A 27,075-nucleotide genomic window follows, 5' to 3' on the forward strand; every position below is an offset into this window, starting at 1 on the left:
ACGTCGTTATTCGTTGAAAAAGATTTATGGAGAGACAGAGACAGTAACGTTTATAATTGTTGGAGGATGGCATGGATAGCAACTTACTCTACATTAGTATATGAATACAAATGTATTTATTGAAGCAGATCAATATCGGACATAACTATCCCTCCCTCCGTCCCCCTCCATCCCGCCCTCTCCCTCTCCTGAATTTCATAATTCAATCGACCGTGCATTAATACATTTAATTATTTCAAATTTCTGACAACCAACCCCAGATGATGTGACAACAAACCCTCGCTTGGGGTACTGCGTCACAAAATGATTGCTAAAGATAATTTAAATTAACTTTCAATCTTATCGATAATATGCGTGACACTAGTTTTTTTTTATAAAGGTACCTACATAGGTACAGTGAATTCTCGATACATGTCAACAACACGGATCTTGCCAGCGCCATGTAACGTCCACGAGACATATCGGAACTGTGTTATGTTTACACTCCTCGGCGTCCACAGCCTGTCGAGCTCCGTGGCCCCTCGCGGGGTATTCCCCGCGGTAGTGGGGATAATTCCGCGACGTTTATCATCCAGGCCTTAGCGACATATATAGAGAAGTCACTGTACTTTGTATTAGACTTGTCAAAATGACCTTCCCGTTACCTACAACCTGCAGAAAAAAACAAACTAGAAAAATGTGACAACCACACACAATCTATTGTTTTCCGTAGCAAGGTATTGGCAACGTTCCTCAAACTATGTCGCGAATGCGACCACCGTGATACATACCCGCGGCAAACGGGGAGAAAGGGGAAGACAAAGCTGTCAGTCCTTAATCTCCGAGACCTTTAAATACTTTCCCGGCGGATAATCCGGCGGATGATCGCGGATAAAAATGGTCTCCGCTGGTTATGTCTGCCCTCGTGAATCCTCCGCGAGACTTAAAGCTCCGGGAAGATCGCTGTGCCGGAGACACGTCAAAAACCGTTGAATAATTCGTGAATTCGCCGAGACAGGCTAGCTGGGCCCCCATGCTAGCTCCCAGGTGTGTCATACAGTTGTTCGCATGAATGGAAAAGTGTGCGTAGTCATGCGTGCCCGGACGTGTAACCGTCGCGACGGTTGGAATCTAGCTGACGGCCAAACACCGACGCCACGCCGCAGTCAGAACATGGATCCCGAGATAACATTCCCTGAATAAGTCACCTCTATGGAATTAAGTTTAAATATTTCATCGTCCAACTAATCTCGACGCGGCAAGACGAAACTCCCCCTCCCCTCTCCCTCGCCCTGGTCCAACCACCGGCGCGGCGATAATCGGGCACCGGGAAAAACGATTCGATATCTTCGGGGATCTCGGGGCAAGAAACTTGGCTCCACGGTAACTGGAAAAAGACGGTGACCGAGGAACGGGACACGCCAGAACGAAGCCAATTTATGCAAATAATTCGATAACGGTTTTAAATATTCAGCCCCCTCGTTTCGTCCCAGCGACATGTAAATCAGCGGCTGTTTAATGTAATTAATAGTTTGAGACGCTTAGCGGGAAGCTCCGCCGGTGTTAATACAGACCGACGAGCTGTAGCCGATGTGCATTTGCTTATCTTTAGTAGAGCACGAATTTAATAATAGACTGCAGTTTCATCTGTGTTCCAATATTCGTCAGAAATTCTTTTTACAAGTTGTTTACGAATATTAAAAATCCTGCGTTCTTCTAAAAGTTCTCATGATCCTCTGCAAGGATACCTTTCGAATTTCTCCCGTTGTACGTGATGACGTTTAATGTATTATACAGGGTGTCCCGTTTCAAGCTTTTAACAGTTTTACTTGAATAATTTTTCGAAACGAGCAATAATTTGGAAAATAATTGTGTGCGGAGCTTCAAACGGGCCATCCTGTATATCGTCGAAAAAGCTTGATTTTTGTTCGACTGCATTGTAGGATCAATTAGAAATGCACGTCGCATATGCTGCTCTTTTGAACGGGAACTGAATTATGCACAAAATTCCTGGCGGTATAGTCAAGGGCATACTGTTTGGCTTATAATACGGTCCACCATCTTCTTCTCGTAAAGATGACGCTGCCTTAGGGACTCCAAATATGAATTTTCAATGATATCACGCGGGTTTAGCAGCAAGCTGAAGCTCGGCACCCGCCCGAATTTTTTAGACTTCCCCGACGAGGATATTTTGCCGACGTCGAGATCTCTCTTGGAATACTTGCCGCAATTTGTGCCGCCATTTTGTGAGATAGCATCCTGCTGGTCCTCGAATATCGTCGACGATATTGAATCGCCTTGCGTCTGCAACGATACCGAAAAAGACGTAAAAAACAATCTTCGGGAAACAGTATTACGCGCAATACGGTTCATGGCGTGAAAGTTGATTTAAAAGTACAGGTGTGACTATCGGTTATCGATATCTTATTGATACTTAACGATATGTCGACACAGTATCTCATATTAACTCATTAGAGCCCAACGTTGCGTTGATCCAACATTTTGCTTATAATTTTTTTAAGAAACACTCATAGGAAAGTTTAGATTTTTTTGATATCTTATATCGCTGTTTCTTATTCTAGCTCGATTCTACGGTATGTTAATGTTTTCAGAAATTTAAGTTTTCATAGTACTGTGATAGACCAATTTTTTCTTAAATCATGACATTCTTTTTTATGTACCTTTCTGTTGTAATGGATTACTGTATACAATGTCCAGTATAATCTCTTTAATAACACTGTAAGTACTTTTATTTCTGAATGTACTATGCGTCCATCAGGAGATGGCAGGAGAAAATCAGGAGATTTGCGTGACCCCACTCCTGACGCCAGACGGCGGACCCCGCTCTTACGCTTACGCTTACGCTCCTGCGGGAACGGTAACGTAAGTGCTCAACGCAGTGTTGCCAGATCAAGACTTGTTCCCCCACTCTAATTTCGTACCTTTTTCCCCTCGATTCGTGCTCCCTCCCCTCATCTGGCGACGCTGGCTCAGCGTCACCGCATCACTCTGTTCCAGACACACTCAACGCGTGCTTTTCGTCAAGCGATTCAGCCATAGCTAAAGACGTGTAGCGCGGAGTAGGGATATCACGTGGTACCTATGATTCTCTCACTCCCATCTCCTGATGGACGCATAGTACATCCATAGTAGTTCCATTTAGATGCTGACCCAAACTAGGCTACTGTCTGGCTACGTTCTTAACACTCGGATGATAGTCCATATTCACCCAGAGTTAGAAACGTTCCATCTAAATTATAATTTTCTACTATCCAATTCAAATCGTTTATATTATGACTGATAAAAACGTTAACATTGTTATTGAAAAAAATGTTAAAAAACAAGCACAACATCAAATTGATATGTAGGGATTTGCAAAGCATCCGCCTTGTAGGGGTTAACGGACACATATTCATAAGAAAATTTACAAATAAATATCGTCCAATAAAATGAATTTTGATGTCATATATCCTCGAACAATTGCAATCGTCCGCGTACTTTTGAACGGCAGTGTGTAAGTGCGATAATTGTCAAAAAGGTACGAAGATATAATGATGCAACTACGTTTTTCTATATCATTTAAAGTTACGCTTGAAACATTGACCTAATTCGTAGGTCAGTAAACGATACAACCTGGAATGATCTGGTGCAAAGGAAAGCTGTCTCGGTTGTAGCAAAATTTTTGTTCTCTTTGACAACTCGCACGAATGTACAATGATGCGATCATTGATGGCCGAGCAATGTCTGATACGAGCTCAAAGCACGGCGAACGTCGGGATAGTTGTAAGTATATCAGAGAATACCGGAAAATCCACTTTTCGGACAATCGTGCGAGAGGATATCAGGGAATGGATGATCGTCGAGCGTTTGAGAGAGGGTAACAACTCTTGATTTACCTTTACGTCGACTTCCTTTTCCTTCAAAGGAGGCAGAGAGCATTTCTGAAGGGTGCTGTGCAGCGACTGTGGATACAAAGAAATCGATAGCTGAGGGAGTCTGACTAAATAATATTCTCGAATAAAACATGAGGAAAAAAAAGGGAGGCCGAACAAGGGGGACATATAAATATGTACGGTTCCGGGGGCCCTTAACATTAATAGCTGGATAAAATCCTGCGGTGCCGCGACGCGAAACCGGAGGTAAAAGCTTGACAAATATTACCACAGCCGAGACCCCAATTGTTTCTTTAAAAATCACACGGGGTCCTCCCCGGTGCTCGAGCACTCGAGATTATTTCGGAATAGTTTCCCCGCAAATTTCCCGTGAAGGGAGTCCTGTGAAAGCAAGCCATTCCCGAATTCCTTTGAAAATTGTTTTGCGGCGACCGGCGCATCGACGCAACCGGTCGAACAAAGAAAGTTCGGCTTGGGTCGTGGGCAGGAGGGGGAGGGTGGGGGGGTGGGGGGCAAATATGCATAAAGGGCGTAACTCGTTGAAATTCAGGCCGCGATTATCGACACCGAGGGAACAGACAGATGAGGATACAAACGGAGGCTACTCTCCCTCGCAAGCACGAAAGTAAGCAAAATCTAATTCCGGTGGTGGTAGGCAAGTCACGGGACCCTGTCCCCTTTTCCGAGATGTAACGTAGGTTTATCCACGTGTAGAGAATTTCTCTGTCCGCCCTTACCTCCTCAGCCCCCCTCGTCCTCGTCCCCCTGCCCGCCGAGCCCGCCCCCTCGTATCCTCAATTTCTGTCTGTCCTTGTGGTAGTTGCGGACCGCAGTCCTCGCTTTGTGCATATAATTGAATTTAGGTTCGGATACCAGTCTCCACTTCGCCCACCGGCATCCACGCCCGGGCATATCCTTCGTCCTTTTCCTGTGCTCCACCCACGTTCCCGCTATCTTATGATTAGATCCGACCTACGCCTAACGGCTAAGGACTAATTTTGCGTATCGGGCTACTACGGACAACTGCCTGATAAAGGCGCCGTTATTAATAAACCGTGAAGCGCGTTTGCACCTGCATCCAGAGTCGGCTCTCGCAACGCCCAGGTGTTATTATTGAGGAAATTTGATTTCGTTTGCGGGGACTGCGAGCATCCGCTCTGTGCTTGTTTCTGATGGCATGCACTTTGGATCAACGTCAATTCGTGGAGCGCGCGGGCTTGATTTTCCAGAGAAATTGTATTTAGCCTGCGGCGGCTTCGAAATTTATTTATTAATATCCCACGGACAAGACGACGCAATATGGGTCACAGGCTCCCCTTTCCGAAACGATATTGTTTGTTCGAACACACTTTTTATCCGTTTACCGTGCACAATCGGGGACGAAATTAATTGGACAAAAAATAATATTTCTAAAATTGGACCAAACGAATTGAGTTTTCTTTGAGATGTTAAAAGGATAAATTAATCATTACTATTTTCGACGAAATTTCCAAGAGAAAAGTGAAAATCACGATGCTTAACTCTTTCATCTGTGCCAATAATGAAAATTTAAAATGTGCCTTTTGTAGATCCAAGTCAGTTATAGTGCATGCAAAAAGTTTCATCGAAATCAACCGTAAGTCCAAAATTCACTTTCGGGAACACTTTTTTTGCCCATAGAAAACGAATCGCAGCAGGGATCTCGAATTGGGACGCAACTCCCGGATGGTCGTGCTATGTTTTGCGATTGTTAACGAATAAAAATCTACCGCAAGATTGCAGCAATTGATGCAATTTCAGAGTGGACGTCGTTTTCGCCAAAGTTTCACCGTGATATCTTTGCTACGCAAAAAGTGCCCGAGCGAGCGAAACTAACTTCCCGATTGACCCCTGCATAATAGGATAACACAGTTTTCCACGTTCTTCGCGTTTTGAAAACTACGTAGAAGGTAATTTTAAGGAGTCTACGCGGAGATCCCGGGACGTTGATGGGATTACGAGGTAACGAAGGGGTAACGAAGGCGGGCGCATAAAACACGTCGTCAAGAGGAAAATTGAAACGCGTGGCGAATAGAAAAAAAGATGATTATTCACGGCATTGTTAACAGGAAAGTGGGTGCCTACGTAATTAATTTCGTTTATAAATCTTCCGATGGGCCATTAGTGGGGGTTGACTTTCTGCGCGCGGAACGAGTAAAACGAACCAGTTTCCGTCACGGACGCCTCTTTGCATTGCCTAATTGGCAATTAAGTATCGACCGTAACGCAACCGAATGCTGGACGACGATAATTCGTCCGCCCGGCCACGTCTCGGCTATCGTTTCTGTCCTTCCCCCCCCCCCCCGCCCGTTTTTACCATTTTTTGTGCTCCACCGCGGTATTATGTTATACTTCCTGGGGGCCGACACTTGATTCCGATTCACGAGCGCCGCGAGCACGACCGATTATCCTATCCGCGTTTTAACGAATTCACGCTGCGTACCAGGATCGAAGGGAACTTTTACCGTTCCGATTCCGGGGATTCGTGTCGGATTTTACAAAGTTGTTACAAATTGAAATTGCTTTCCGCTGTCTGTATCGACATTTTCGGCCACCCCCCAGGCTCCTCGTAATATTTTCACGCGCGGACTGCGTGGAATCGATTGAAAGTTCCCCTTGAAACATCCAAGAAACGCCGAGTAACAGCTTCCAATGTTCACGATCGAATTATTAGAATCATAGTATGAAAAACACAGTGTGTCCCATCTGACTCTGCTATCTTGTTTGTGGAGGTACGAAGAATTGTTTGAGAGTCATTTATTTATTTGTTTACCATTAAAAAGGTGACGTCAAAACGCATCTACCACTACGCCACAGTGTCGCCAGATCAAGACTTGGTCCCCCACTCTAATTTCCCCTTCTCTGGTCACGTGACGCGTTGTTCCGTCTCTGTCGTGTATACTCCGGCATTGGCAGAGAGGCGATAGCTTTTCCCCCTCAATTCGTGCTCCCTCCCCTCATCTGGCAACACTGGCAGAGTCGCCAGATCAAGACTTGTTCCCCCTCTACCGCGCTATTCCCCTACGCTTCCGTCGCGGCTTGGTCACGTGACGCGTTTCGTCACTGTCTTGCATACTCCGGCACTGGTAGACAGAGGGCAACTTTTTCCCCTCAATTTATGCTCCCTCTCCTCATCTGGCGACACTGCTGTGCCATTCCATTGAAACAACCTTGAGGCTAAAATTTTGCAAATTAGTGAAAAATTTATATTGCTTAAGAAAACTGAAGCGCGGAAACGAAATAAACACATTGGTTGCAATATGTGTTACTTTAATCTGTGCTCAAAGTGTAGTCCTCTGATGCCTTCAGTCGTAAAAGAGCAGTTGAAAAGAGTCAATCGAAAATGCGTCCTAGCTAATATTCTGCAAATTCATTTCCTATAGTATTTGTATGTATAAAAAGAAAGAAGAAAGAATTTGGTATAAAATTGTTTCATCCGAAGCGTCGTTTTCGAGAAAATCGAGGCGTCCAATGAAAAAATGTTATTTCTCTGTTTGGATTTATTTTTACACGTGGAATTACCACTTGCCCGGTTTTACCAGGATTTTCATCATTATTGATTCAAACAAAAATTGAAGAAATTAATACTTAAAAATTTATCAACTTCATTCGGTCTTCCCTGTATCTCCAGACTGTTATTACATTTTTTGTTAGATTTGTACGAAGAACGTCATCCCCATCCTACTCCACCTACATACATATGTACAGGTTGGATAAAAAGTAATAGTCATCCGTCCTAGGGGTGAATCTACACTTCTGGATCGGTGGACATCTGTAATAATTCGACTGTGGACCTTTATGCAAAATAAAAAATGTTTGCATTCATTGCAAGACACACGGGACAAATAAAAAATTTTTTCTTCCTTTAATTATCTTATTAAACCGAAAGTAATACGCTGAGGTCCTTAAATTTTTTCTATATGGCAGCTGCTTTAAATTTTGCGTACCCATTTTTATCATAAATGCATAAAATCCTCAGTCTAGTAATAATTGTTGTTAAAGTTTTTTTTAAATCAACACCTACTCATCGAGAAGAGAAAAAATTTGAAAGGAACCATATGTCCCAAACAAATAGTTATCGAGATATAAGCTGTTAAAGTTTTTGCAAAATTTGATTGTGTGGAGTTATACGTCTAGACAAAAGCCTACTAGTTCAGTCCACCTGACCGTGTCGATGAGACGGAACGTCATCGTGTGCGTGTCTCGAGACAAACGAAATGTGAAGGGACATTCGTCGCTAGGTCCGTACCAAATCATTGTCACCCTGTCCATTCGGATCATAAATTTGAAGTCGCAAAATATGAAAGAAAACCTTGTATCCAATGTTATACATACGAATACTAAACTTACATTATAAAATGCTAAAGTAAAGTAAAGTACACTTACATATTTTTCAGAATCATCTGTTCCTCCGTCGGATCCACAGCACACTATTATTGACTCACGCGAATACGTCCGAATAATTGTGCCTGTCTTTCGAAGCACGAAACACCACAGTTCTATACAACACGCTTTACGAAATCGTAACAGCGAACGAGAAGTTACTCCGACCACGGTTAAAATAATACTGTGATTTTAACCGCTTCGCTTCCACGGACGTGTTAGGGTCAGGTTATACCAGGCAGGTCAGACGCTATGGGTTTATAAACACTAGATACGAAAACAGGTCGACAGAACTTGTTTATCCTGTTTTTGTATCTAGCGTTTATATACCATCGGCGTCTGACTTGCCTAGTATAACCTGACCCTAACACGTGTTCGGAGTAATTTTACGTACAGCGTGCTGTGTAGGCTTCGAAAGAGAAGCACAATTATTAAGACGTATTCGTGAGAGTACATAAGGGCCCGAGATAGTCACGTGACTTTTGCAGAGTCAGGAGGTCGGTAACTGCTGTATAATTTCCGTTCACAGCCTTCAACCACTGACTCAAGATCCGTATTGGTCTTAATACGACGGTCTTAAGTCTGTGACTAAACTCGTCACATTTTTTGCTTTGTATTATCGATATTATGAATTCTGACGCCAAAAACGTGCTTCAAGCTTTTGGCTTTATTTCGCAGAGAATTGAGACAAAATATAGCTCCATTTGTAACTGGAGATATATTCTCGCGCGCGCTACTCTCGATTTCATCCAGAAAAATCATCCAATGGCATAAAAATGCTTGCATTCCACAGCGTGCACATCGTTAATTTTAGTCCTACTTCTATCGCTTATATTACCAAATATCTGCATAATCTCGTCAGCTCGTGACCACCGCGCGCTAGATCGAACCTTCCTCTTTCGAATGAGCCTTTTCCCAGCGAAAAATATTCTCATGTAAGGACGATAAGTTGAAGCACGTAAAACCATTTTTCGCCTATTTTTGTCGGCAATGTGGTCACTCTACCTTATCGATCCGACGGAGGAACAGATGATTCTGAAAAATTTGTAAGTATACTTTACACATTAGTATTTTATGATCTAGGATTAGTACTCGTACGTAGAACATCGAATATACATAGGGTTTTCTTTCATATTTTGCAACTGTAAATATATGATCCTAATGGGCAGGGAGACAATGACTTGGTACGAATGTCCCTTTAAATTTCGTTGGTCTCATCGACACGGTAATGTGGACTGTACTAGTAGGCTTTTGTCTAGACGTATAACTCCGCACAATCAAATTTTGCAAAAACTTTAACGGCTTATATCTCGATAACTATTTGTTCGCGACATATGGTTCCTTTCAAACGTTTTCTTTTCTCGATGTGTAGAGGGTGTTGATGTAAAAACACTTTTCTTTAAAAAACAATTTTCTTTGTTATAAACAATTTTGCGGCAAGTTTCTTTCACAAATGTCCACGGATCCAGAGGTGTATGTTCACCCCTAGGACGGATGACCATTACTTTTTATTCACCCTGTACATATGTATACCCATCGAAACGTTACCAAACTTTTTCTCGGGAAACTTCTTGTTATCGTTCCCCGTGAAACTGCAGCGGTCAGTGGGCACTGTTCGCCCTTCGGCGAGCATCAAAACCGAGCGCTCTGACACGTACCTTCATCTTCTGCGCCTGGAGCACTATCCGCTGGCGATTATGCGCGCTAACCGAGTTCCCGTATGACCTTCGCCGCATTAGCCACTCTCTCTGCAACAACAAACAATCCCTGAACCCGGCAACGCTTCGACGAAACTTCCGCAGTCTAAACACACCGGGGGTTTCGCGCGGGTTACGCCGCGGGCTTTATTTACTTTTTACGGAGCCGTGCGACGCCCACGCTCCACCCCCATCAGTCGTCTCACTCCCCGCATGTTTCCGCTTCCGCAGCTAACGATGCGGTACATAGTGGTCAATTTGACCTAAAACGTGGACGAAATTGAACAAAACAGTTTTCAATTCGTGGGACCTAATTAGCATGAGACACCCGGGGTAATAGTAACAGGGGCGAAAATAACATTGTAAATAATAAATTAATAGTCGATAAACATTGTAAATAACAAATTTCACATAATTCTGATCAGCTAAACATTTTAAAATCCCACAAAACCGCAAACATATATGCAAAATAATTTTGATTTGGAGCTATTCCGATTCTAGCTGAAAATAGCGGTTTTCGATTTGTTAACTATGTGCCCCCACTTTGAAAAATCTGAAAAAAAATCATGCGTTAACAACCATAACGAGATGCTAAAACTGTAAAAATATAAACTTAGTATCTCATAATTTCTACAGGAAATCGGTATTTCAAAATATTTATGATTTATTAAAATTCAGTTTCAAAGCTAAAAATTCTGAAAAAATTCATAGATGTGCTTTCTAATAGCTAAAATATGTCTGAGTTTTTTCAGAATTTTCAATAGACGAGATTATTACTACCCCCCATGTCGACGTATAGGATTGAAAATTGACACAAGGTATTTTCTTTGGATAAGCAATCGAATGGCCTATTGCAAATTCAATTTGGTTTGGGGGCATTTTTTATCTCCTTATACGGCTACACCCTTTCATTAAAATCGGCGTGTGACACTTGGGTAATGTCCCTTGTAAGTAGCAAATTCTGCCCTAAAGATACGTGGACGTTACACTAGAGTACACTTTTATTAATTTTCGTATGTACCTTATTGTTTTCTCGCGTTGTGTAATGAATAACACGAGTACTGTCTATGCCCTACAAGAAGTCTCGCGGGACGTCACAAGGGCAAAGGGTCACTCGCTCCGCCTATCCCCACCGTTGACGCTCCAGTAGTCCAATGCTTAGGCTTTGACTGGTATGTGTGACCGTTTTAGCCAATAGAACAGCTAGAGGCGTGCGCCTTCCACTCTGGCCAATCAGCCCCGCATTCCTTTCACGGGACTTCTTGAGCGGCACGCACAGTACGTATACAATAGATAGCGTAGATCTGAATTCTGTCCATGTTTTCAGGAAAATTGACCACCGTGCGAGTGGTCCTCGCTCTGTTCCAACATGGTCGAGATCGTATACGTATTACGGGTATGACGAAAAGTTGAAACCCAGAAAAGCACGCGAACTCGCGATAAAGTTCGAACTCTTTACGCGAATTCAAACAAGTACGAACTTTGAAGCTTCCGAGGCTCGAAGCGGCCGAGTCTCGGTCGCACACTCGGTCCTTGGAACTACGGCGAAAGCAGACTGTCGATAGCTCACTTTCAAGCCTCGGAGGCTCGAAAGTTCGAACGCGTTCGAACGTCTCGAAACGTGAGAGCTCGAACTTTTCCTTCGTATTCGGACACGCTCGAGACTGCTCGCACGCGAACCCATCGCTAATCGCTAACAGTCGCGCGGCTATTCGCTTTTGTGCAAGTCCCGTGTACTGTTCGGTCAACGTGTTGAACGTCATCCGCATGTCACACAGTGTCGCGAATGGCCACTCTAGGTGGAAAAAAATCGTAGATCGTTTCATGCTTCTTCAAACCGATTTTGTGTTGGCCATGAAATGAGATTCAACATATGTAGAATTTTTCAAAATAATATTCATATTGAAAAATATTATATAAATTATAGAAACAAATCTAAAAATAAATAAAAAATATCATATTAAATAAGTATAACAATAATATCTAAATATAACAATATAAAAATAATTCTTCGCTAATGTCGCTGTCGCTATCAACTAAGTTACTTATGGGATTAGACGGAAGTTTTTGTTAAAAGTAGATCTAATACACATTTCGATAGCGAATTTGTATTTTTTTGCGATATCACCCTATAATAATTTATGATGGGATCAGAAATAATTAACAGCATTGCTATTAAGTCGTAGTTTGTAGATACACGCGAATCTTCTTCTTCTCCTTCTTATGTCTTTGTTGCGAGCTTCTTGAGCTCCTTCAGACATCATGCCAATTGGCAATAGGCATGATTTACTTATTTCTGCACTATGAAATAATAATGTGTGCACTGTAACGGGCATATAAAACCAAGGATATAAATTTAAATATAAATCTTTTTTTTTACGAACAATTTCTGGAAATTTAGAAAATTAATGTTGTGACCCGAAGAAAGAGCAGATAAGATATAAACAAAAATCGTTCAAGAAGTTCCTCATTAATGCCTATTATTTCCGAAGTTTTTGTAAAGTTTTTGAAGCAACGTCTAGCCGTGTTATCATCATTTGTGGAGCCACTTGTTCCTGATTGCCTAGATTACAAATCTCTGTTACATCATTTGAAAATATGCGAAACAAATACAGCTCCACACAGCTTCACTTTACATTTTTTTCATCAAACATTCAACACAAAATTCAATAACAAGAACAAAAAAAGTTTGTGTTTAGTCGATCCTGGTTTTATTTCATTCAAATATTCTTTACGGTATTGAATCTATTAATCCATGCAGTGCATTTTATTCAATTTGAGACCACGCCTCTATGATGCCGATTTTCTAATTTGCTAATACCAGAATAATGTTTAATATTGGCATATATACGTGCCAAAGTTCCACATAAATGTCCGATGGGGTTCAGATTCGGACCAGAGTCGCCAGATCAAAACTTGTTCCCCCACTATAATTTCCCCCTCTACCGCGCTATTCCCCCACGCATTCGGCTGGACCATTGAAAATTAATGTTTTTTCGTTGGAGAAAAACAACTAACAACTTCGATTTTCCCGTCCATGTCATATGGTCTCATACAAATTTTAGTCTTTCATCTCTGTGACGCTTGGTGAAAGGAGGCTTTTTTGCTACATCTTCTGTAATGAAATCTTCCACTGGTATCTTTTGAGACACGCCTCGTATGCAAAAAGATATCGATTTTTTGGACCTGTTACGCTAGAGTACCCGTTTAAGGGTCGGCTTCACTTATAGTTCCACTTATGTCTCCCGTCGCTCGAAAGAAGGGACGGACGCGCATTGTTCGCGCTGTTAAAAGTGTAGTAAGATAGATCGATCGAGCTACACCGAAAATCGTGGAGTGCCGACTCCACCCTGATAGAATCCAGCACAAAGTAGATTATGCAAATGCTCTCCGAAAGAGGACGACACGAAGGGCGCGAGGGGAAAGGATGAACTTGGTGGGAGATAGGGGCGGAGGGTATGGGCGGATAGATAGACTGGAAGAACAAAAGGACGCAGGGAAATGAGGAAATCGTATCCGGCGAAAGAGTTAGGCACTCGATGCATAGCGGGAGGCCTTGAAATTCTTTAACCCTTTTAAAATCTTTTTACCCTTCGCAAATGGAACGGTTCAAGGCTAAACTTGTGAGTGCTGACAGATCCGCGGCGACAAGAACGCTTTCATTAAGGGGGTAATCTCTGAATTTTATACGAAATGATGCTACGTCTGACAAGTTATAATTACTTTATTTTGTAATTGATTCAACTACTTTCTCGTCATACAGAAGAATTTTTGTCGGATTCCGGGGTTGAAGTAATCGGACACAAAGGGTCTAGGTCCACCATGGTATCGTGTACAAAACAATGCCTTTAGGTTGATAGGTCATGAAAAACGTTTCATTTGTTTTTCAATTATTTAACTATGTTTTCAATCAATCCGATCATTATGAAAATTTTATACGTACTAAATAGATAACAGAACATTGTTCTTGAATTTTTTGGTAGGTGTCACGCAAAGGGTTACTTGCAAAATAAAATAATAACTAAACTTAATAATTTGCTTACAATTGTAAAAAATATAATATATGAAATGTGCGAGTATTTTCGCTTCTTCTTTTCCATCTTAATATATTAATTAACAACCGAAAAAAAATACGATAAAGTTAAGAGTGTTTACCCTCACATTATCCTCAAATGAGGGGTTATCGACTTGAAATTTTAGCGACCAATGTCACTAAAAATATGATTGTTGTCGCATGACTGTATATCAAAATTTACATGAAAAGGAAGCTTAAAGCCTGTTCTAATGCTAGCAACAAAATTTGTATCGAATATTGACGTTTATTGTATGCCTTCAGCTTTTTGCATATAGCAAACAGAACCTAAAGGGTGTCCCAAAAATGTTGTACTTCCTCGAAAAAGGGCGATTCCTTTACAAAAACTTTTTCCTTTACGAAAATGTTCTCCGCGGCTTCGTTCCGGAGTTATTAACTGAAAACACGGACCAATCATAGCGCGGCTATAGCAGGAGGATTGCGACTCGTCGATAGGTCCCGCTAAGCGTAGCGTTTGCATTGGCCGAGCCAGACTCCGTCCGCTGTAGCCGCGTTGTGATTGGTCTTCGTTTTTCGTTAATAACTCCTTAACAAAGCTGCGGAGAACATTTTCGCAAAGGAAAAAGTTACTTCAAATGACCATAGGAATCGCCTCTTTCAAGGAAGTAAAACATTTTTGGGACACCCTGTATACAAGGTGTTTTACCTAACTCGAGCATCTATAATATCTCGCTTGTTTTTTATGATAGAAAAAAATATCGGAGGAAAACATTAGTCATTAGGTCATAATATTACAGGGCGTTGGACTCGTCTTGACCTCAATAAAAATATATCATTCCATTTAAAAAAACTTCGGTGACCTTGAAATCTCAAAAAATATAACCTTAAACAAATTTTTTTGCCTATCATAATATTTGCCCCTCTGAACCAACTAATGTTTTCTTCTGAAATTTTCTTCTATCATAAAAAACAAGCGAGATATATATTAGATGCTCTAGTTATGCGAAACATCCTGTGTAAAAAGGGGTGTTGGAGGTTACAAGAATAAAAGTGCCTGTGTTGTCAATGAACAGTCGAAATAAATTACTCCTACACTGTTTTTTTTTTCTGAAAAACATCGCGTGTCTGCTAGTTGTGAAAGGATTCGACGCACGAGAATTATAAGCAATCAGTGGAAGGCGTTGAAGGAACGTGAAATATAGCGTTAAAAGTTAGATAAATCGACGAGCGGAATTGGGTAGCCCGTCCAATCTTTCCGCCGTCTTTTATTGGCCCCCTGCCTATTTCACTCGCGTTCTCTGCTCCGGTTTTCTTCGTTTCGACCCTCCACGCATCGTGTCAGTCCACCGCGAAACCGCACCGTTAATGCACGTCCGTATAGTTAACATCATAGCGAGTTAAACCGCGGGCAATATTAATGCAACCTCTCAAGAGTCAGTATAATTATGGGCATTATGGTATACCTCTGTTGCCCCCTAACCCCTCCGTTCCCAGCCCCGGCCACGGCACCGGTGTTTCATTTAAACTGTCCGCGACGGCGCGTCCACCGGGAACAAATTTATTCCCGTATATCGGTGTACTTATCTACGCTCGTACCGAGTTACTCAGTAATCCTGGATAATAGCGAGAGAATGTACGACAAATGTACGGCCATAAGAAACGGACATGGATAAAGTCCGCATTTTTCTCTCGGATACGAGTTACGGATCTCCCCATCCTGCCCCACGAGCGTACGTGCACCTTATCCACCGCTCGTTTACCTTCCTGAAACGTGATCCTTCGGCGGTTTGAAATGTTCATTGTAATTACCACTTAAATTGTTTCTATTATTAGCACAGAGCGCGCTACCACCAGTTTTACCAATCTCCAAATAAAACTTTGCCAGAGTATCCGAGAACATTCAGATTTCCTTATTTTACCAAAACCCTTGAACCCTAAAACAACTAAGGGCGGGCTCTTTCAACACGCCATATGGAAAATATCGAAAAAAACATAATTCTTCTTATTCTAACCAATTTCATAAAATTAGCTACCGCTGCTTATGCTTTCAACATTATTCATAAAATACAGATTTTGTTTTATTTATTTGTTTGTTTTGTTTTTGTTTTGTTTTATGAAATATATTATTAGAGATATTGATAGTGTACACGTTCGTTGGACATTTCAAGGTCATTTCGAGGACAAATAAATGAAACTGCAATTCGTACCCCTTGACACCTCACAACTTTTGCTTGAGACATCGTTTCATATTCATATTTTGTCAAAATTAGTAATTTAGTAGCAATTTTGAAGACACAAGCGACAATAAATAATCTAAAACGTTTATTGAAACAATTCTGACACTCGTCCGATTAATTATTACCTTAGTTATCGGTCCCTTTTAAGAATCATTCTTTTAACTTTCCTATCTACCTGGTCCCCTCAAAAAATTCAAACTTGGCCAATAAATAAATGCTCTAATGAAGAGGTAACATATAAATTCTCTATCGTTCGAATAATAAATTAAAGTCGGAGGAGGTGTTTTGAATGACATCATAACTTCACATTTTGATACACCGTGTTGCTTGATTAAGCTATAAATGCGAGCATCTCCTAAGAAGGTAACAAGCGAAGCAACGAATTTTTCGAAGCGGCGATCTGCACTTGCCCCGTTTAATTTTGCAGGTGTAACGTTCGAGTAAACAACGTCGTAACAATAAATACAATTCGCGGCAATCGTTTGAACAACGCTCCTAAATTTAAGTAAGAGAGATCCTTATGTGCTTCGGGGAATGCGAGAGGAAACACGGAGAACCACAACTTCCGATGACAATTAGAGAGTAGAGGCGTGTCCAAGTGAACAGAACTGGACAATGATTTATTCCAACCCGTAAATAATAATTTCACCATCCAGATTTAAATTAGCATTTCTTTTCTACCAAGATTTTAGACTCAACACCTTTTTAAGTTTTTGCATACAATAGGTACTGAACAACTTCAAGATAAATTTTAAAAAACAATGAATGACTTTGAAAAACCCATGTATTATAGGTCAATGAACTCGCCCATATAACAGACTACACACCCACCTAAATAAAAACATACAGGTCTGTAAGGTAGAAGAAAGATCACTTTGGGAACACTTCAATTTTAGCTGTCCGTTCTTGCGCGTTTGGTAGAAATATTAAAAATTAGTATAATATTAAATATAATATTAATATTAGTTTCATTGGAAGGTAGTGACGAGCCAGTAGCAACGAAGGAAATGATTTGAACTTAAGTAACATGTCATAGTGAATGTATAATATTTAAATATGAGTATATTTATGTTCCCATTTATGGTCCATCCCACCGTGCCCCAGTCTACTCTATGGTGTTCTGCGCACGAGTATGGCAAAGAAATGACGTTCGTTCTCAGGTTTGGATTCGGAAAAATTTATAAACCATCTCTCGCCAGTTGCAGGGTATTTAGCTCAAAGACTCCTGGAATTTACTGCGTCTGCGAGCATGACGGCGACAACTATTTTCTCAGCGTAGCAACCTACCCGCCGGCACGCCGCGCCGCCCAGAATGCTGTCTGGCAAGAGCGGCATTTCATCCGACTTCATGAAAACAATTCGCCGAACTCACGACTCCATCGTGCTCGATGACGAATTCCTCCGAGGAGTTACACCCTTGGAAAACGATGGGGGCGTGTGGATTGACTCCCAATCGAGATAGCTGGGGTGTCGCGCCATTCTTCACGGTCTTAGCACATTTTTGTGGAACAGTATACAGTCTTTACTCGATATATCTCCCAAATATCTAGCCTATAAAAGTCCCGGAACTATCCCCACTGCCGCGGGCTATACCTCTTGAGGGGCCCTTAAGCTCGAGTGGCCTCGGTCGTCGAGAAGTGTATTGAATTTTTTTAAATCTTGACATAAATATATTTTATGGATATATTTTTTCTCTTTAAGGATACATACACAGCATAAACAGATGTTAATAGAAAAAACATGTATGACCTTGAAAGCTTGAAAAAATGACCTTGAAAAAAATATTTTTCCCTGTCACTATATTCACTTTCTTGTATAGTACAACTCTTGTTTGAAGAGTTTTTTCATATATACATAACCAACGTAGATATTAAATAAATTCATTAATACGCTCCACCAATCTACAAAAGAAAGACAGTTCTAACATGGCAAAAAGAAGTTATGAATAATTAAAAATTAATAGTTACAAACAGGTGGTTGCAAACACGAATGAAAAGTTAACTCGCCATTCCCACTTAAAAGATTACTTTTGTGGAGAAGTATAAATACATTCAGGCAATTACTATTCTCTCTATGACCGAATTGTTATTCCACCTCCATTAAGTATACGATAGCTAGTGTCGCGATCGAGGGAGAGAAAAAGACAAGAAAATGCAATCCTACCTTCGCTTGAATTTCAACTTTATCGGGCCCAAGAGATCGATCCAGGTTCGGTATCGGCAAGGTCCTGTACTCCTCGATGGTGTACGGTCTGTAACCGATTCCCTTCGATTTATTGCTGATCGCATCTCCTTTAACCGCGTGTTGGCTATGGGAGGTGTGTGTGTCTTCTGACACGTGTTGATGTGAAGTTCCGGAGGATCGAGCGGTTGCGACCGTACAATCGGTGAATCCCTTGATTAGACGCCGGTAAAAACTGAGCTCGCTGCGATCGTCCCTCGGGGTGCCCGGTAAACACGTGTCCCCGTCAGCGTGCTCCTCTTGTTGGCTGTCTCCAAAAACCGACAGGGTGGAACCCTCCGGGGATCGGGCATTGTGCTGTGGCTCACCTGCGAGCAACGAGAAACAGTAGATGCAACGTTCCCGTGTGGCGTTCTTCCACACGGACCGAATCCCTTTCAAATTAGTTTCCACGATCGCGCGCCGCCGAGGGACTTTGCCTAGAGATCGTATGATTGGTTCCGCGGGAAACCGACGCGTGCGAATCTTAATATCGGGTTAACCTTCGCGGAACGATTCCGGAATTTTCAGCCCTTTCAATGAGACTTTGTATTTCTCATATAACGTCACCAATTTTTACTTTCTCATGATCACAACGCAAAATGGAATTAAAAATTCCGGGGATAGTTCCCCCTAACGCTGCCTAATGCCGGAGACTATATCTAGCTCTCCTTAGTATTTCTCTAATTATCTTTCTACATTCCGCATGGAGTGTATTGGTTCAAATTTTAAAAAGAGTGTTGCTAATTATTTACTTTAGCGATTTCTCGCCGCTTTAAATGACCTTCGCATATATTGTCAAGGTCATCATATTGAACAACAGTTCCCTATATGTGTCATTCGTCACTTGCAAGATCGTTGTCATCACAGTGACGAATATCCGAGCCAGTAAGCAAAGGACTAGGTCAAACTAGGGGCATTGAGCCCCTGCGTCTCTTGCGTCGAACATTTTAAAAATACTTGTCCTTCCCTGAAGGAATTCGTTTTCCGCCGAAGCTGGTCAGAAAACGCGGGTCGGTTTCAAATTACAGAAAGATTCAACGCGTGCAAATAACAATAAAGTAGAATAGCGCGGCGTCAGCAAACAAGCGGGCCGGGATAGGGAGCAAATAAAAAGGACCGTCCTACGGGGGTTGGCGTGCGTTTCAATCCCCGCGCCCCTTCGCCACGTAGGTATATATATCACTGGCGTGGAAACGACATCTAATCACGGCCAAAGTAAACGTCCTCGGAGAAAATTGCGTCGTTCCGGTACCGTTTTCGAGCATCTCCGCATAAACGCGTCCCACCCCCACCCACCACTCCACGTCGACGGGACGCCGCGAAACTTCGCGTCGGTCACCAGCCAAGAAGAAAGAACGTCATCTCGTTTCGGACTAACTGAATCGCCGGCGATAAAGCTCCAAATAGGAACGCGGCTTCCTCGCCTGCTGGATCCTCGGGGCGAGCACGTTGGCCAGCTTCTTATCCGGCTTCATAGGCGTCGAGGTTTCCCTAGAACAAGTTCGTTTCGTCGGGAACTGTTTCGAGGAACGCTTGCGACAATCCGACGCCACCCTCTTGCTCAGGCTGCTTCCTTCTTCTTGATTTAAGCTGCTTACGTTCTGGAAGATAGAACAGAGTTTCGTGCGTGAAGAAAGATTCCTCTGTTTCTTCTCCTAACCCAGATATGCCGAGATTTTCTTCAGAATAATGTCACTTTCGTCCGACTCGAAATCCAAATGAAAAATTCTCGTAAGGGAAATAGTATAGAGTAGGTATTATGGTGCCCTCATTTAATTTTTTACAGTGAAACCGCATTTTAGAATAAGTTTGAATGTACAGTTTTGACGCAGCCTAATCCAAGCGTTATGTCGGTAAGGTAGAAAACTTTATATAAGCAAGGTAGAAAATGATACTAATATGATATAATAAAAAATTTGTTTTCGAGTCGCCAAAAGTCCTTTTGGGAAATATGTTTTTAATGCAAAATGAGGCTATGTGCAAAATTTGAGCTCAATGCGATTTGACCGATTTTCGGAACTTCAGCCGACATTTATGTCATTTTACAACATCTTGTATAGTGAGCATTTTTGGTATTTAAATTACAGATGGCGTATTAAATTTAGATTCAGGATTATACCACGCAACTTTCGTTTCAACTTCTTTTTTAATATCATTTGTTGTTCTTGAGATATTTCACGAAAAAGAAAAGTTTCATCATTTTTTGAATTTACGGTTTTGATAAACTTCCGTTGTAAGTCTAATTTCGTATGCACTACGAGTACTGGTGACAATTTCTGGAGAGATAGTCTTACGTTGTTCTTTAATCGGTCCGTGACGTCCCGTTTCTGGTTGTCCGACGACACCGAACGTTGTCGCAAATGCAAGTCTTCTTCCGCAATCCTGTCTGTTCTTGCGTCTTTAACAGTATCTACACTTGACGCAATTTTATTCGATCCAGTATCTGGTTTCCATGAAAAACAGAAATTGAAGTAGTAGCTCGGTATGGGACGCTAAAATGAACGCGTACTACAGACCTGGGCAGAATTGTAAGATCACATCATTTTTAACTTGTTTATAGTTAGAGTTAGAGCAAACAAAAGAAAAATAAAATCATGAAATTGAATTTTGTAACATTCGTAGAAATAATTAATTATTAGTCTTTTCATGAGGGCTACTGTTCATATGGTGGGCAAAAGTGTAAGTACAGTTATAAAAAATCTATTTATTTATATACTAAGTTATAGTAATTAGATACTATTCCATTATGATTAATTTACTCAAAAGTATCTTTATGTTGTTTAACAAATTGTTCCATTACATTCTAAGAAATTTGCTTATAATTTATCAGTGTTCCCAAAATTTCTTGCGAATGTTGCAAAGTTTTTTTCCATAATTTTATTCTCGTATAGTATTACATAATTCTATAAACGAAAATGGCAATGTTTGTGACCACAACAAAAAATGAACAGGGATAAAAGTGAACTTATAATTTTGTCCAGCACTATATTTAGTGGTGCATACATAATGAAGACTCAAATCAATTTTTATAGCTAGAACAGTAAAATTATTTGTTTTGTCCGCTAACTATTAATACAACTGCGTAGGTTAAACATTAGCGTTATAATTATTTTCTCAATTTGCACCCTTTGTACGATAATTGTCTTCAGAGAACTTAACAGGTGACCTCAAAGTGCAAAGGATTAACATCCAAAAATGCTATTGGAGGTTAACTATATCATTAGTAGAAACAATAGTTGAAACATCGGGATTTTTTCACTTGCCTTGCTTCCGATACAAATGATTAAGTGCATCACTTGGTTTCGAACGAAGCGGTGCATCACGAGGTGTGTTGGTCAAGTGCGTGATTGATGCTATTTGAAACTTGTCATTCTCATCACGCGAAGAATCGCTGCTGTGAAGCGTGATTTCATTCGTACCCTCCAGCGAGTCTATCGAATAAACTGACATTTTGCCGACGATTTTAATTTAGCACAAACCACCACGGAATGTAACAAACATGCAATCGCTATAAATTATGTCGCGTGAAGGTATGTAGCAACTGTGCGAATAAGAATGTTGATTTCGACTACTGTGTCGTGAGACTGACTTCAAGGACTTCTGGAGCTACGAACTCGTTCAAGAGTAAGGAAACTGCGACGCGAAATTGTTGCGAAACTGTTCGGTACAGGACGACTTGAAAATTCGAAAATGAAATTTCTAGTCTTGGAGACGTTGAATTACGATAACCATCGATTGCTTATTTTCCATATGCGAAATGATTTGAGTAGGCGTGACTATATTGCACTCGAATTCACAGGAGAGAACAATGATCCATGAGGCTTTCCGTATCCCCACCTGCTCCAATCGATGCAAAGATCTGAAGTATTAAGATACAACGACCCTCCGGTGCATCGTGTCGCCGCCAAACCATGTATTCGAGGTAGACCTACACATTGCTCTACACTCTACGTGCAATCGCATCATCGCAATTCCAGGCTCCGTGGGAGGGGCGTGGCTCTGTTTGCGTTTAATTAATCGCGACCCCCGTAGCACGGAGTCGCGAAAACGACTCCGCTCGAGCCGAAACCGTGGAAACACTTATTATTCAAGACCACTGATCCGTTTCGACACGGCTCCACTGGAATCGAGTGCTCTTGAACGCGCGCGAAGTTGCCCCGAATGATGGAAACTCGGATCTCGTTGGGACGTCGACCGAATTAACTCGCCGTGAGACCTGATAAACAGAGTTAGTAGATAGGTGTGGACAAATTGTTGAAATAATGTGGAAGTGCAACGAACGACGGTTTCAAAACAAACAGGTTCGTATGCAGCGACCTCATACTGCTGATGAGAGCTATCATATTGAAGAGAAAGTTGTTAATTCGACACAGTGCCGAGCTAGCAAAGTTCACGCCAATTTCTCTTGTTTTTGTAGAATCGTTGAACCATGCATAGAGAATAGCAGCTAGCAGAAAGCAGGATACTTTTCTCAGTTGTATGTACTAACCGACGATTAAGTTAAATGACCAATAACCCAGCTATAATCTAAAAGCTCAAAGCACGCAAAAACGCTCAACCAAATTCCGAAATAATTTCTTTCGGTAACTTTAAGAGTAACAGAGAGAATACGAGAGTGCTCACGCTCGGGGAATTTCTGCCTCCACTTTTGTCATACCCAGGTTTAGCATTGAACAGACCCACCGACGAGATCTAAATATCTCGTCGGTGACAGAACTCGCACCATCTTTTAGCATGAAACATAACTTTCACGTGGAACTATCCACAGATTCCGCAGCCTGGTCTACTCCTACACTTCGTCTGTGCTTGTACAGAGAAGACTCGCAGCACAACAGTGGCGCCTCTTGCAGCTAAATCCGGATACTTGTTACCAATTGGTTCTCGAGTCACAGACGAGGTATCCACCGAGTATACCGCCACAGACGAGGTACAGGAGTAGACCAATCACCCAATGTATTTTTTTGTCTCACATCCGCGTGATTTTTGTGTCACATCCTACCGTATCGGTCGGAACTAATATTGTGGAACCAATATCACAAACGAGATGTAAGAGTACGCCAGTCACTTTATACTGTTTCGTGTCGCACGATATGAAATACCGTGTAATCTTAATTAGAAATCTTAATGAGAATCGAGTATCTTGTATACTTCGAATAATCATGCATAAAAGTTACTTTGTCGTGTTTTAAGACATGCTCAAGACATGCTTTAAAAGTTACTCTGTATCTCGAGTAGTATTAGCCATTTTTACTAAAAAGATTAGGTGGTAAGATAGCCAAGAGGGTATTCGACAGCATCATTGGTCAGAGGAATTCTTACAATCGTTAAACAAGCAGAGACAATAAATTTATCAGTGTACATTTATCCATGGTTCAAAAGTTATTCTGTACCTTGAGTTCTATCATCTATCTTTACTAAAAAATTAGGTGACAAGATGGTCAAGGCAGTGCTTGTCGACATCATTGGCGAAAGGAATTGTTATAAACATTAAACAGCCAGAAACAATAAATTTATCAGTGAATTGTGCACGATAAAATAATGCGTACGAATATTTATGATTTAAAAGTTATTCTCTATCTCGAGTTCTATAATTTATTTTTACTAAATAATTAGATGGCAAGATGGTCAAGGGAGTGCTTATCGACATCATTGGCGAAAGGAATTGTTATAAACATTAAACAGCCAGAAATAATAAATTTTACAGTGAATTGTGTTCGATAAATTAATACGTGCGAATATTCATGGTTCAAAAGTTACTCTGTATTTCGAGTTCTATTAGGTATTTTTACTAAAAAATTAGATGGCAAGATGGTCAAGGGATTGCTTGTTGATACCATTACCAAAAGAAATTGTTATAAACATTAAGCAACCAGAAATAACAAATTTATAAATAATTACTATCGTGGCGATCGAAATCTAGCGAAGTTAGTTTGGGGTGGGGGAGTTGCGCACCGCGCACCGCGCACCTGATCTCGGCGGCTGCGCTCAGTCTGTCAGTCGAGGTGCGCACTCAGGAGGGTGCGGAAGTGCTCCGGGCCCAGAAGGCTGAAGGACCTTGGAGTGGACCAGAGCTGCCCTGGCCCACCCTGACCACCCTGGCCTACCCTCGCCTACCTTCGAGTGGACCAGGGATTCTCCAGAGCTGCAGTGGACATCACCGGTCAACCCTGGTCCACCTTGAGCTGGCTCGCGGTCAGGCCAGCGGTTCCTGGAAGCCGTCTCCGCTCACCTTGGTCAACTTTCAGCAGCTGGTAAGTAACAACACAAATATACATTTTCTGTTTTGGAATACATGTTCATTCAACGAACGCCATCAATTATTATTTTTTGTATTTTTAATTCGAATTTGCTTCGGAATTTTTCACAAGTTTCTTTTCTTGAAATTATATTATATTTTTGACATAAAATTCGTACTCTGAAATTATATTATATTATATTTTTAACATAAAATTGGTATTCCTCCGATCGGAGGTCTCTCAGGGGCTCACTCACGGGCCGGGCCGTGGGTGAGTACGGGTATTAGCGAACCCAGGGCGACCCGAGCTTGTCGTTTGTTGCGTCCCAATTTCGTTAGATTTATTTTTGATTGGTATTGTCCATCTTTCCGATCGAATATTTACTTCTAAACTTTCAAAAGTCCCTCTTGTAAAATTTATGTATATGGTTTAAAATTGGTATTCCTCCGAACGGAGGTCCTTCTGGGGCTCACTCACGGATGGGGCCGTGGGTGAGTACGGGTATTGGTGAACCCAGGGCGACCATAGCCTTTATGTCGTTACGTTCCAATTTCGTTTGATTTATTTTCTATTGGAATTGTTCATATTTCCAATTGAAATTTATTTCTGAACTTTCAAAAGTTCTTATTCTAAAATTTATATATCTTGTTTTAAATTGGTATTCCTCCGAACGGAGGTCCCTCAGGGGCTCACTGCTGGGGGTGAGTACGGGTATTGGCGAACCCGGGGCGACCCGAAGCGCCACCTCAGTAGATTGAAGTTCTGACTTCATCTACTCTTCTTGGTTTCTTGTCGGTTAGGCCGTACTTGTGTACGGGGTTAATTTGGCTCTCGTGAGCTGGTAGATTCGCACTCTTGTGCATGTTAGGTAGGCCGCACTCGTGTGCGAGGTTAGCTTGGCTCTCGTGAGCTGGTCTTAGGTTGGCTCTCGTGAGCTGGATAGATTTCGCACTCTTGTGCATGTTAGGTAGGCCGCACTCGTGTGCGGGGTTAGCTTGGCTCTCGTGAGCTGGTTAGATTCGCACTCTTGTGCGTGGTAGGTAGGCCGTACTCGTGTACGGGGCTTGAAGTCGTATTTTTTCGTATCTTCGTTGTCATCATTTCGTCTTCTTCTCATCGTTTCCTTCTGTTTTGGTTCCACCATTGAATTGTGACTAACTATGATTTGTCTGCTTCAGATAAAGGACGACAACTGATCAGCTTTATCATCGATCAAGACAACGCATCGACCGAAGACATCGCATCGAACGAAGACTTCGATTTATTTGTAAGTTAGTATTAGTTGTTGAGCAATTATTGTGTTAGATTCACTTTGTTAATTTCGCTTGTTCATTCGAATCTCAGCCTTTCGCTTTGATTCTGTATTCGTTCTCGCGACTCAGAGCCTTCCGCTCCAATTTAATTTTCTCTCCCATTGCTCAGAGACTTCTTCTCTGATTTAGTCTTTTGCCTACAATAATTGCTCGACTTGCGTGCGTGCGTTAGTTATTAAGATTGTTCATCGTCGTTGTATATGTGTCGAGTAATTATTGTCCTAACTTCACTTTGTTCGGCTCGATTTTTTACTCCGACACAGCCTCTGCTGTGTCGGACCTTGCTTGCGAGTTTTGAACCGGTCCAGTTGCGATATTCGGCGTGGATGCACAGAGAATTGATGGTCAGGGAGCAGTACTCGCCAGGTAGAGCCCTTCCTTCGTAAAATTTCTGCCTAAGTCATGTCAACGCTGGCGCGGCTCGCGCCGGGAGCAGGGGTTTCATTCCCCATAAGTCTTGCCGTCGCCTTGTTGCGTCAGCGTTGCTCGTGGCGGGTAGTTGGGGAAGGTAGTTCTACCGTACGGTGGAGGCGTCCCTGGCCGTCGTTCTCTGTGAGGAAGCGTCGGGTACCGTACTGGTCGGCAGATAGCTTGCAAGCATTGTACGCGTCGCGTCACCCTAGAACCAGAGCCTTCTGCACTGGTTCGCTTTTGTTTCTCTCTTTGAAAGAATCAGAGCCTTCTGCCTGATTTGTTCTTGATCTCCCGTGGATCGGAGACTTCTTCTCCGATTCACACCTTTTGCCCCGAAATAATTACTCGACATACGCTAAATGGTAAAGTGACCTTTTCCGTCTGTGGAAAAGTAAGCTTTCCCATTTAGCAATCTGCGAAATTTAGTTTGTAATATTGTAAATCGTCATTGTAAGAAAGGGAGTCAGAAGGAAGCGTATTGAATTCCTTCTGGCTTCCTTTCGGGTCTCTCGTGCAGCAACCTCCTCGTGGTGAGACCTGGGCAATCGGTATTATTCTCTATTTGTAAGAACTTTTAGTATCTTACAAATAGAGAATAATATCGAGCTAATAGCTGCTGATTTATAATTCACGATAACATTGTAAAATA

General features: G+C 41.8%; 1 protein-coding gene across 1 annotated transcript; it reads right to left on the reverse strand.

The window, feature by feature from the left end:
- Positions 1 to 1,809: 1,809 nt before the first annotated feature.
- LOC143354585 (uncharacterized) lies at positions 1,810 to 21,913 on the reverse strand. Its single transcript, XM_076788837.1, has 7 exons — positions 21,727 to 21,913; positions 20,758 to 20,861; positions 19,842 to 20,064; positions 18,404 to 18,789; positions 9,932 to 10,021; positions 3,876 to 3,941; positions 1,810 to 2,283 (listed from the first exon to the last, which is right to left on the reverse strand). The coding sequence occupies exons 1-7, from the start codon at positions 21,911 to 21,913 to the stop codon at positions 2,002 to 2,004; spliced, it is 1,338 nt and encodes a 445-aa protein (XP_076644952.1). The 3' UTR covers positions 1,810 to 2,001.
- Positions 21,914 to 27,075: the final 5,162 nt, after the last annotated feature.

The sequence above is a fragment of the Halictus rubicundus genome, chromosome 5 (assembly GCF_050948215.1).
Source record: "Halictus rubicundus isolate RS-2024b chromosome 5, iyHalRubi1_principal, whole genome shotgun sequence".
Lineage (NCBI taxonomy): Eukaryota > Metazoa > Arthropoda > Insecta > Hymenoptera > Halictidae > Halictus > Halictus rubicundus.

Coding starts and splice junctions, on each gene's coding strand:
- LOC143354585 (XM_076788837.1), bottom strand. CDS start 21,913: ATGTCAGTTTATTCGATAGACTCGCTGGAGGGTACGAATGAAATCACG. Junction 20,862..21,726: donor TCATTTGTATCGGAAGCAAG/GCAAGTGAAAAA, acceptor ATACTGTTAAAG/ACGCAAGAACAGACAGGATT. Junction 18,790..19,841: donor GCTTTATCGCCGGCGATTCA/GTTAGTCCGAAA, acceptor CGTTGCTCGCAG/GTGAGCCACAGCACAATGCC.